The 12366-nt window shown below is 48.3% G+C and overlaps 3 protein-coding genes across 3 annotated transcripts; all 3 read right to left on the reverse strand.

Annotated features, from left to right (window-relative positions):
* Positions 1-506: 506 nt before the first annotated feature.
* LOC128726486 (all trans-polyprenyl-diphosphate synthase PDSS2-like) lies at positions 507-2350 on the reverse strand. The gene is made up of 3 exons (XM_053820299.1): positions 2046-2350; positions 846-1573; positions 507-778 (listed from the first exon to the last, which is right to left on the reverse strand). Exons 1-3 carry the CDS (start codon positions 2348-2350, stop codon positions 507-509), a joined length of 1305 nt encoding a protein of 434 aa, XP_053676274.1.
* A 547-nt stretch (positions 2351-2897) lies between these two features.
* Positions 2898-7067, reverse strand: LOC128722470 (all trans-polyprenyl-diphosphate synthase PDSS2-like). Its single transcript, XM_053816134.1, has 3 exons — positions 6417-7067; positions 3893-4653; positions 2898-3816 (listed from the first exon to the last, which is right to left on the reverse strand). Exons 1-3 carry the CDS (start codon positions 6749-6751, stop codon positions 3545-3547), a joined length of 1368 nt encoding a protein of 455 aa, XP_053672109.1. The 5' UTR covers positions 6752-7067; the 3' UTR covers positions 2898-3544.
* A 1022-nt stretch (positions 7068-8089) lies between these two features.
* On the reverse strand, positions 8090-11174 carry LOC128724903 (all trans-polyprenyl-diphosphate synthase PDSS2-like). The gene is made up of 4 exons (XM_053818624.1): positions 10855-11174; positions 8905-9231; positions 8425-8837; positions 8090-8361 (listed from the first exon to the last, which is right to left on the reverse strand). The coding sequence occupies exons 1-4, from the start codon at positions 11172-11174 to the stop codon at positions 8090-8092; spliced, it is 1332 nt and encodes a 443-aa protein (XP_053674599.1).
* Between the last annotated feature and the right edge of the window lie 1192 nt (positions 11175-12366).

Below are 12366 nucleotides of genomic sequence, written 5' to 3' on the forward strand. Positions count from 1 at the left end.
ATGGTGTGAGGGAGATCGCGGGTGAGCAGCGAAGAAATGATCCACCAGGTGATCGTAGATGATCGTAGATGATCGGTGGCTCACTCGAAAGCTTGCGTGTTCTAACGGGTGTTTGTTAAGTTTGAGTATCGTTTGGTTGCAATAAACAATTGATAGTTGATCATATTGTAAGAAATCGCGCCGGAGAATATGTTGAAAGAGACATTTATTTTGCTAGTTGAGAACACATTAGCCTCAAAGAGGTTTGATAAAGAAAAAAATATTCGTTCCAGTTAGTCTCTAATCCTCTCAGGCCGTTGCAATCGATCCGAGTTACAGCATAATAACTAAAGCATTAATTTCAGATCGTTTTATCTTCGCTTAGATAACTTCCTGATTGTTTGTGCGTCCTAACATTAAAAGGTTTATTCATTAGAATCCATAAAAAAAACCCCACTCCCATTGCTAGACTTAAGAATACGGTTAACATATAAGTAAGTTATTTGAAATGTCCTTTACTCGCTTCGCTAGATGTCCTGCATGGCGAGAATGATGTTTTCCAGCGCCGTACGGGCATCAGACGCTGGCAGTTCGTTCAGCACCATCAGTGCAGCGATACTGTACTTCTTGTGCAGCTCGTGCGTCTGTTCTAACCCGGGTCCGTTCCGGACTTCCGCGTGAACCTTCGCGAAATCCACGTTTTCGATCGATTCCAGTCCCTTCTCGATTTCGTCGTACAGTGAGGGATCGTAGGCAAGATGGAACAGTACCGGTGCCGAAACTAAGCTGAACTTTTCACCTAAAACGTATAGAAAAAGAAACGTCAGCATAAACCACTTCATGCAGCGACCATCGTCGCCTCTTACCCAACGGGAGTTGAGCGCTGCTGAACGGCTCAAGATCATGCCCAGCCTGCCAGGCCAGCGAAATATGCTTCCCGAACATGTACCCGTGACGTTGCAAATCTTCCGGCTGCTTTGCCAGCATCAACGCACCCTGGCAGCTCTTTCCCAGCAAACTTCCGGTTCCAAGAATATGCCGCAACGCCCACTCATCCTCGGGATTGCCAATCACGCCCGCCACGTTGAATGGTTGCCTGTTATCCTCGGCATCACCGAAGTTCAATTTTCCATGTTCCCCGCCGGTGAATGTGTCCCTGGCTGGGCGTGAAGGCACCGGGTTGTTCTGCTGATCCCGTTCACCGAAAAAGCTCGCTTCGGTCATGTCCCGCATCGCGGACGAAATAAGCTCGAAGACGTGTTGATTCCGCAAATCAGCCAACTGCAGTAAGCTCTTCCCCAGTAGATAGTCTCCGATCAGCAGGGCGATTTTATTGCCATAAGCCATTTCGCTAGCGTTCAGTTTGCCACCGATCTCGCCTAGTGGCGGCAGGTTTACGAAACCGTGGTGCATCAGATGGCCGGAGCGCGCCATCTCCGTTATTTCTGCGAGTTCACGCTGTAATTGCAGCACACCGTCACATTTGTCCCGTTCCAGATCCGCAACTGTTGCAGCATGGCCAACGGCTTTCGATAGCAGTAGTACAATCAAACCATACGGTTGTAGATTTGTTTTGTCCGTGGAGACCATATCCCTACGGGAAGAAGTTTTTACATTTTATTAAAGCACCCTCGCCACATGGCATAAAGATGAGCAAATGGCTAACGGTTTCCTCAATTTACTGTGCAAATGCCTCAATTTACTACGTTGCAGCGGATGTTTTTAGCACGTTCTTGATCAATCCTCTTGGCAGACTTTTCTTTCCCTCGATCGCATAATGCAGCAAGCAGGTTTGGGAAATTTACGAAAGATACCACAGAGAAAGAGGTACACAAATCCCCGCCAAAAAGGGACAACGAATGCCCGATGGGCATGGGCATAGGACGACATTGGCAATGGTGAGACTTTTTGTTGTTGTTGTTGGGTACCAAATTAACCAAAACCGGTTTTGCAGTCAAGTTTCTGGTGCATTGCGATCTTTTAAACGCTTCAACCTACTTACACGCTCCGCCTAAATAAGGAAATCGGGTGTATTACTTCCACGTTCCACGATGCGGCGTACTTACTTTGCCATTTCCAGTAGCGGGTGATTAGAGCTCGCTAGATTCCGTAGATGCAGCGCAATCTCATCGCGCTGCAGCAGGCTCAAGAAGGACGCTGGATAACCGACGATCTTTACCGCCTCACTAACGGCCCGGTTCCAGTCGTGTTTGGGCACGGTTTTTGGTGCCAACTTCTCGTGGTTTGTCGTTCCGGACGAAACCCACCGTCGAGAATCACTTGCCATCGTACGCGTGGTCAGCTGCACCATGTTCTGCTGCAACTGCACCCACAAACGTGCCTGCACTCCGTAGATTCTATTCAGCGACATTTGTACCGAATTTGATCAATTATTTCCACTTTCTTCCCTGGCACACTTGCGGAACAGATTTTAAAAACGTCGACAATCCGCGCGTAACAATGTGCTCCTTCGAATTACAACCTACTCTTCAGTGCGGTAGAACACGAATGCGGTTGCCAAAAAATGTACAAGCTCTCCGGGTGGATGCACTTTTACCATTGCGTTCTTCTCACTACAGGTTTGTGACCTACTTTTTTCGACTCTCAATTCGGCGACAATGCAGCCCCAAAAGAGAAGCTGCAAAAGTGAAAGAAACATCAGCCCTTCTTATTCTTGAGCATGCCGTGGGTTCGCTCATTGATGATAATCGTTTTTTTAGTTTAAATTTAAACATAAACTTAAAACTCAAATTCCTTATGCTCATGGTCGTCCTTTGTTATACGCATATCTCTGCAACAAATTGTTTGAATATTAGATACATGAGCGTCGCTGCGGGTTTGTTATTTTAACGCTCCCAACGACAAGTAGAAAAACGAGAAGTGATATCTTCGAATGAGAGTTCTCCATTTGTTCAGGGTTCCAGCAAACGTCTGGGATTGCACACTTCTTTTTATTTGCTTCCACTGCTCCCGATAAGTCGGATGCCCTAAACTTCGTTACCCCATTCGTCTGATTGAATCTTGATCCTGAAACAGATTCTGTCTGCAGATGCCCGCTACCGCTACTGACAATATCGCTAACATTTTCAATTTAACCTAGTAACGATTCCCAAATCATATTAATGCGTATAAAAAGTAAACGTAAACCACCACATGCCCAACCAGTAGAGTACATCGTTAACAACAGATAAACAATTACCCTAGCTACCGTAGATCGCACTGTCTACATGTCTCCGCAGATTCTTGCCTGCGACACGTGATCGGCACACCTCCTTCTGGCTTAATTTACATTCTCGATGCTAGTCTCCCATCATACACCCTCTAGCTATTTTAACCATAAAAAATTCACACTCTGGACGGAATGGTATGTATGTAGTTTTGTAGCATCTTCTCCTGCCGCACGACATCTCGACCAGCAGCCTGTCCTTATCAGCAAAATCTTTTCCACGGGCGTTCTCTACCACAGTAGAAGCGATACCCGGCGCACGAAAAGAACCCTGAAAAGGTGTGCGTCGACTGGGTTTCTGTTTGATTCCTTTTTCTGTGTGATCGTTTCCGGCGTACATTAGATATCCTGCATCGCGAGGATAATGTTCTGTAGGGCCGTGCGTGCATCAGACGGTGGCAGCTCGTTCAGTACCGCCATCGCTGCGAGGCTGTGCTTCTTTTGCAATTCGCGTGTCCGCTCCAGTCCGGGTCCCGTTCGCACCTTCGCGTGCACTTTCGCAAAGTCGATGTTGTCTATCGAATCCAGACCCTTCTGAATTTCGTCGTACAGTGCGGGATCGTGGTCAAGATGGAAGAGAACCGGTGCCGAAACTAAACTAAATCGTCCACCTAAAGCATGAAAGAGAAGGGTTTTAATGCTTTTCCACTGTATGCGAACTGATCGAGGACGTTGTTGATAACTTACCGGATGGGAATTCGTCACTGCTGAACGGTTCAAGATCGATACATGCCTGCCAGGCCAGTGAAAGATGCTTTCCGAACAGATATCCGCGTCGCTGCAACGCTTCCGGCTGTCCAGCAAGCATCATGGTTCCCTGGCAGCTTTTCCCCAGTAGCGTTCCCGCTCCAAGGATATGCCGTAAGGCCCACTCTTTCTCGGGGTTGCCCATTACGCCCGCCAGACTTAGTGGTTGCATGTTGTTCTCAGTGTCACCGAAGCTAACATCCGGTTCCAATGGGTTCATGCTATCGCTGTTTCCTTTGCCACCGCCCATCGTGGTGGTATTCAACGGCATCGAAGGAAGCGGATTGTTCTGTTGATCGCGCGGGCCAAAGAAGTTCGATTCGGCTAAATCTCGTACGGCAGACGAAATGAGTTCGATGAGGGGTTGATTCCGCAGTCCAGCCAGCTGGAGGCAAGCGTTACCCAGCAGGTAGTCTCCGCTCAGCAGGGCGATTTTATTGCCGAAGATCGTGTCGCTGTCACTGCCCAGTTCGTTCCCAGCGTTGTCCAGGGGTTGCAAATTGACCAAACCTTGATGCACGAGATGGGCGGTGCGTATCATTTCCGTTATTTCCGCCAGACCACGTTGCGATTGCAGTACGCCGGCGCTTTTATCCTGCTCCATATCCGGTACCGTTGGAGCATGACCAACGGCTTTGGATACGAGCAGAACGATCAAGCCCCAGGCTTGCATGTTGTTTTTGCCGTTGTAGATCAAATTCCTAGCAGGGCGAGACGTTCATTTGTGTTAAGTTTATCAAAAAAATTTATCATCTTACGAACCATTTTTATAAATTATTTATAAAATGGTTATTATTTTTGGTCATTATTTAAAAATTATTTGGTCATTATTTTAAAACACCTTTACCGAATAAACATCATCGTTTCGCCAAATGATAGCTTAGTCGCTGATCAAAAGGGAAGACTGCGATCATTGGTGATCATCGCTGCTGCAGAGAGCATGCCAATGACGTCAACTAATGAATGAATCGACGTCAAAGGAAACAGGTTCCAGCATACTTTAGCGACCTTTTAAGCATTTCTCTTTATTTTTTCAATGCATTCGATGCGCTGATTACGACGATTGACCTTCAAACGTGTTGAAGATTTTGAGCTAAAATATCTGGGGATAGGAATTTTGGAATTGCCATTCTGAGATTTACAAATGCGCAAAATCAAGCGTCGCCATAGCAACCTAGTTAGGAACAAGAACTGCATTCTGCGTAACAGTGGTTATTGTAACCAATCATTCAAATTTAAAACTCTGAAAATAGAAATTCCTTCTTTTTCCCATATTTTCTTATAGTTTTAGAAGGCGTTTTCCTAGTAATAAAAACAATTTAGTAGCAATGAATTACAGATTGCCAATCAAATCGGTAACGGATGAACACGTGCTAACTATTACTGCACTTGTAGCGTTATGCAAGATCGTCAGTTAGCTATCAATGGTCTTTTTTTTGCTCACGGCACAATGAGCGGTAACTTACTTCGCCGTTTGAAGGAGCGGATGGTTCGTGTTGATCAACTTGCGAAGGTGCAACGCAACGTTCGCAATATCATCGGTCTGTAGCCACCGAAGGCTCAAAAGGGACGTTGAATATCCGACGATCTTCTCAGCCTCACTAACGGCCCGGTTCCAGTCATGTTTTGGCACGTGTTTTAAGACAAGCTTTCCATTGCACTTTAACCCTGTTGAGACCCATCGCCGAGGTGTATAAATTTCCGGACACCATGGAACACCCGAAATCGTATTTGACATGACACTCTTCTGTACATGCATCCCCAGACGAACCGTAGTTCCGCAAATTTTACTCAGAAACATTTTAAACTCAATTGAAACACCTCAACGCAACTGCAGCAAACTGAAATCATCTAACAATGAACGCGGATTTAGTGCGACCTGCCCGTCTTAGCGGCATCAACTGAATGTGAACTGCAAGTTTTGGCGCGTTAGCCACGTGCAGGCGATTGATCGTTTTTCGAGATTCCTCTCTCTCGATCGACAGTGCTTACTAATAAGAGGAAGTTAGAGAGTGCGAGAGCGCCCAAAGACATCTCGCAAGCACCCGCGAGACGTCCGGCAATAGAGGACTGACTCGTCGTTCTATGAGAGACTCACGCGATCCGAGGATAAGTGAAAGTTTTACGTCAAACTACCCTCGGGAAACTACTGATCTGCGGCTGTGGTAGATAGTGTTTGAATCTGTTCGAAATTTAAACATTAAATTAATCATTTTTGTTTAATGAACTAACTAATGTTGCCGATGATCTAAGGAGGTTTGATACTAGCTTTGAATGAAAATTTAGTACATGATCGCGCGTATGCAGTGATCGTGCTGGGTGATATGTTACTTTTTAAAATATCACACTTCACAGCGTATGTTGAATTCCAACATGCCAACGTCCTTCTCACGTCCTAGAAATGCCACAAGTTGCAAGATGGCTGCAGGACGAAGTGTAATCTACAACTAGGTGTGGTACTTACTTCGCCGTCCGGAGAAGTGGATGGTTGCTGCCGACCAGCTTCCGTAAGTGCAGCGCAACATTCGCAATCTCATCGCTCAGCAGCCACCGAAGGCTCAGGAAGGACGTTGGATAACCGACGATCTTTTCCGCCTCACTAACGGCCCGGTTCCAGTCATGTTTTGGCACGGGTTTTGTTGCCAACTTCTCGTGGTTCGTTGTTCCTGAAGAGACCCACCGCCGTGGGGCACTTTCCCTCGGGTTGCGATGTGACACACTGGCGATCAAATTCACTGCACTTTTTTGCAAATGCGTCCGCAATCGAGCCTGCAGCCCGTAGCTTCTACTAAGCGACATTTTGGAAGCGAATGGCTTTAAGAGGCACGTTAGCAAAACTTCTCCCGTCGATGGCTGGCCGTTGTCTGGAGCTGTACTGGCGTGAAAGTGCCTTACCGACGCGGGACACACCGGGGCTGATCGTGGAAAAATCACGCAATTTAAATGCGCACAACCGCGTGCACGTACCTTTTCGCGCTCACAATTGTTCACTTATTGTAGCGCTCACTCTCCCGCACAAGCCTTACGAATCGCACAATCACTCGTTTGCCGGTTGTGGCTTTCACTAGCTACCCCGTTCAGCGAGGCGTGAACCAACCCTCCACCCGTGGTTCGTTTAGCGCCACCCCCAGAGAAGATCGAGGCCGCCACCCCACTGCACACACGGAAAAAAAGTGAAAACTATACGAGATAAATCACTTCCCTCGTTCGTCAATTGTCGGCACTCACACACGTCTGCTTGGCGCGCGCGCGGGCAAAAGGGTCCCACGTGGCCACCTAATGCACTCCGATGCAACGCTCCGGGCATCCGCTATTCACAGTGCACTGACAAACAAAAAATCTCCCGTTTCTTTACACGACAGTTTGCGCAACACGCTTTCCAGGGCACAAACTGGACGGAAAACCGCGCAATTACTCGACGACATGTGCGCGAATCTCACCGGCACCAGGGATTCACCACGTGGAAGGCCACAAACCACTGCACGTACGGTAACGACCCACTTTTTGTCGACTAGCGCGACGAAATATCGAGGATAAAACAATTTTTCGATGATGTAATCCTTGCTCGGTGCCTCGGTGAGATGAGATGCATTCTGTTACACTGTTTTTTTTTTCTCTCGATGATGGTACTCGTCTACGGTTGCATTTAATTCACTGGCTTATCTCTGCACTCGGTTTGTTCGGTTTGACTTGTTAGTTCCAAATTATCCAGATTATGTGCAATAATCTTAATTTGAATCAGAAAATGTGTGTTTTTATCTGCCGGTGTTGACGTTTCGGTTTGTTTACATCTCGCCCGGTGAAAATGCTACCTGTCATTTTTGACACAACAGTGCCGTGCATGCTATTGCACGTGGTGAATGTAGAGTGGTGAAATAGCTGAAAAAGAGAAGTAGAGTGGTATCCTTAAGTGGTGAGTTTAAATTTCATACCTTTTCGGTTTCGCATTCACTGATGATTTCTTACCTTTGTATGGTTTGTTGAAACACGCTGCCGTTTTCCGAAGGTAGATCGCTTCGGTCAAAACGCTCAATTACATCAGCTTTGGGTTCAAACGTCTTAACATGCTAAGGCTTATGGTATTACTGTACAGCTCCCTGTTTCGCCCCTCTCCCCAACGAACCGTAAACCGTCCGTTTACAGCTCTTGCATGGCCAGAATGATGTTCTGCAAAGCTCTCCGGGCGTCCGTAGACGGCAGCTCGTTCAACACCTTCATTGCCGCGATGCTGTGCTTGCGCTGGAGAATCTTCGTCTTCTCCATTCCCGGTCCTTGCGCAATCGCTTCGTGGAGTGTCACGTAGTCGATGTTATCGACGGATTTGCGACCCTTCTCGATCTCGTCGTACAGCGAGGCGTCATGCTCCAGGTGGAACAGTACCGGTGCCGATATCAAACTGAACTGGGCACCTGTAAAACGTACACATCGATTAGAAAGAACCCTTGAGCGTAAGTTGTACGCATGCTCATTACCCAGTGGCAACTTTGGCAGCAGGAACGGTTGCAGATCGATACAAGCCTGCCAGGCCAGCGCCAGATGCTTCCCGAACTGATAGCCCTGCTTCTGCAGCGATTCCGGGTGGCCACCGAGCATCATAGCGCCCTGGCAGCTTTTTCCGAGCAAACTTCCTCCACCGAGCACGTGTCGCAAGGACCACTCCTTCTCTGGATTGCCAACGACGTTCTCGATCTTCATCGGTTCGGTATTGTCCTCCAGATCACCGAATCCCAAATCCTCCAGACTGTTCACATCCGTCACAAACTCCTTCCCGCTTGCGTTCGGTTTCGTCGGCAGCGGATTGTTCTGCTCATCACGCTCACCGATAAAGTTCGATTCCGCCAAATCACGGAACGCCGACGAAATGAGCATGTTAAGATCCTGATTCCTGTAAACGAAAGCATTCCACAAGTTTTGGAAGCTGTTCACCCGCAACGTTCAAGTACGCTTCTCACCTCAAAGTGGCCACCTGCTGACAAGCGTTCGCCAGCAGATAATCACCACCGAGCAGGGCGATCTTATTGCCAAAGATCATATCACTGTCACCGCTCAGATCGTTGCCGGCATTGTCAAACGACTGCAAATTAAGCATACCCTGGTGGACGAGATGGGACGTACGCATCATCTCCGTGACTTCCGCCAATGTTCGCTGCGAATGCAACACTCCAGCGCTCTTATCCTGCTCCATGTCCGGGATCGTGTCCACGTGGCCAGCCGCCTTCGACACCAGCAGTACGATCAGTCCCCATGCCTGCTGGTTTTTGTCGTTGTAAATGAGCGTCCTGTGGAGAAAAGGGTCACATACCAAAATTACCCATCACCAGTCGCATGGTTGGACTTAAACTTAAACGATTCATTGCACGTTGGAAGAAGTTACATCACGATCACGATTACGTGAGCTACCAAAAATTGGCCCAACGATCGGTGGTGGTGGTTTTTTTTCTCTCTCTCTCTCGGCTTGAATCACGCATTGCACGAAAATGCCGGTCAGATTACGACACTGGTGCATTTTTTAAACCGAGCTTTCACTTTCGCGCAAAATGTCCTTGAAACGTTCGGGCGTTTTGTATTACGGCCCCGGTACTCGAGCGATTAAATTTTTCGTTTTCTTTCGCTATGCTTTCTTCCCATCCCGTTAGTGGAATCTGGTTTATGCAGCTCACCGGACGATGCAGCGAATGCACGCGGAAAAAGGTGGTTGATAAATGTTGCAAAACCAGTTGGGGTAGGTTAGCGTGGCGATAAAGCGCGTGAAGCCGAGAAAAAGCCGTCGAAACACCGTCACAACGAGCGCCGAGATCAAACGAAGCCATTCTTCACCGTGCGCACAAAGAAAAGGAAATCTTTACGTTGCCGCGAAGAAAGCTTAAATTTGCTTGCTTGCTGTTTTTTGTTGCCGCGTAATTTAGTGTTATCGATGACGGGGTGGGAAAAAACGGTCCATGTTTTTTTTTTTTTCATTACAGCAACCAAACGTATCCGTATCGAGCATGAAACTAATTTGTGACTTCATTAGCGCTTCATTAGCGATGGTGCAAAACAACAAAAAAAGTATCAAATCCCGAAAGATATTAATTTAAATCACATTAACACTCTACAGCCATCACCATCTCGTGGAGGTTTAGTACAAAAAGGTTCCAACTGAAGAAAGAAAAAACGCACAGTTCCTCGGTCTTCTTCAAGGGAAATGTAACTTATTTATGGATTGTTTTTACCCTCAAAGCACTCCGCAGGCGTCGTCAATTGGCTAGTTTCGATAACGCATACGCGCTCGATATGATATGCAAATCGTTCGGACAATCGAATCACAAAGCTCGTAGGTTTCGCTATGTTACAGCTTCACCCCAGTACGCTGTATGAACGATGGAACAGGTTTAAGGTGATCGCCCTACAGCGCCCACCGAAGGACAAACGAGCCTGCGCCTGATGCCCAACAGCGCTTCGAAAAGGGCGTAAAGTTGCGCGCGATCGAAAGCCACCGGAATGAAAACGACAACTTTCGGTTCGGAGCGGTTGATGAGTCGTCCACCGGGACTGGTTTTCGTTTTTTTTTTCTGTTGGAAACCACCACAATAAACCCGTCCAGCCCTTCACCGTTTCTCATCGTTGTTACTTAACGTGACCCAATTGTTTTTATTTTCCACTCCCAAACCGTTACAGCGCCATTTTTCGGCGCAGTTCGTCATCGCGAGCTTTTACTTTTCGGGTGAGTTTCTCTCCACCTCTTCGGGCTGTAGCTAAAGCTTCCGATCACACGGAGCTGAGGCCACCAGAGACAAAAACGGAACAAAAATCTCATCCACAGCGTCATTAACACGATCACCTTTTGGAGCTGTGAAGAGGTTTCCCACAACTCATCATCATCATCTGGTCGCTTTCGACCAGGCCCGGAATTAGGTGCTTACTTGGCGGTTTTCAGCAGCGGATGGTTGCTACCGACCAGCTTGCGAAGATGCAGAGCCACGTTGGCAATCTCATCGCTCAGCAGCCACCGCAGGCTCAGGAACGAGGTCGGATAGCCGACGATCTTTTCCGCCTCACTAACGGCCCGGTTCCAATCGTGCCGCTGGACGCTTCTTGTCGCCAGCTTTTCCTGCAAGCTTGCGCTCGAGTTGTTCCGCCGTACGTCCACCGCCAAAGGACGAACCACCGCGAGGGATGTCCTCGCGCTGGACCACTGCCTAAGATGGCCGCTCCACAACCGGACCGCTTTACTCATGGCCATTTGTCACGACAGTGGGCTCTCGTCACACAGAAGGTGATGAGTTTTCCTAAGGTTTTGCGATCACACACACAGCACACTCCACAACACACGCAACGTCCGCTTGATTCGACCACCTGCACGGTACTGCTTCCTCCAGCAGACGAAGCTTTCGCGCGCCCCACCAATCCGTCCCAACAAAAGGTCGATGGCGAGGAGAACTGGTTGTGTGCCTCAAAGGCTCCCTCCACTCGATCGCTCGCAAGGGGGTGCGTACGTGTACCGAATTCTTCAAAACGGAAGGGAAACTCCACCGTGGGGTGGAGTGGGTTTGGAAAAAGGAGGTCGAAATGGAAGCCAAACGCGGACACGGTGTACGCGATTCCTAACGGTCTCGGGCAGGCGTTATTACGCGCGGAAACTGACCAACACCCCCATTGGCCGGTGGCCACGGCTCACGGCGTCCGGCGTCCGGCGTCCATCCGTCCGGCCACTGGCCACGAAGATAACATCGAAATTTCTAATGCCCACAAACACACACACACACGGTCGCTGGTGCTGATTTCTCGGCTTCACGGATCGCGCATATTTACGTAGGACGTCCGCCAGCCGTGGCCAGGTTTTTTCGCTTATCCGGACGACTGTGTGGCTTTCGCCTAAAAGCGGTTCGGTGGGTTTAGGCGTCGATTTTTCCACCCCACCCCACCACACACACACACACACACACACGTGTTCGTGGTTGATCGCAGCGAAAGTTGAATCGTTTGGTGTTGATTTTTTTTTCTCCATGGGGAGGGTGGCTTTTGGAGAAGCTTAGAAAATGCGGACACAACCCCGTGAAACAAACACCAGCACGGTCGAAAGTGGGGTTTGGGGAGGGTCTTTCGGATGACCTAATGGCAGTTAGAAGCATGCGCCACACACAAATACACAGCCGGAACTGGAACCGATACCGATTATCGCCGCGGTCACCCTTTGGGCGGGTGATATGTGCGGTTTTTCTTTCTGCGAGACGCTTAAGAAGCTGATAACGCTATCACCTCGACATTCTCGATATCTTACGGCTATCAGCGTGACGGTTCGTCAGTTGAACCCGCGGTGATGTGTGTTTAACGTTTTTAAAACTTTTTAAAACCACACACACACCCCATTTAAGGGTGGTTTCTCTCTTCGCGTGGTTGGAACCGCTGACCGCTGAAAAAAAAAACAGGGTGTC

This window comes from Anopheles nili, chromosome 3, assembly GCF_943737925.1.
Source record: "Anopheles nili chromosome 3, idAnoNiliSN_F5_01, whole genome shotgun sequence".
NCBI classification, from domain to species: Eukaryota; Metazoa; Arthropoda; class Insecta; order Diptera; family Culicidae; genus Anopheles; species Anopheles nili.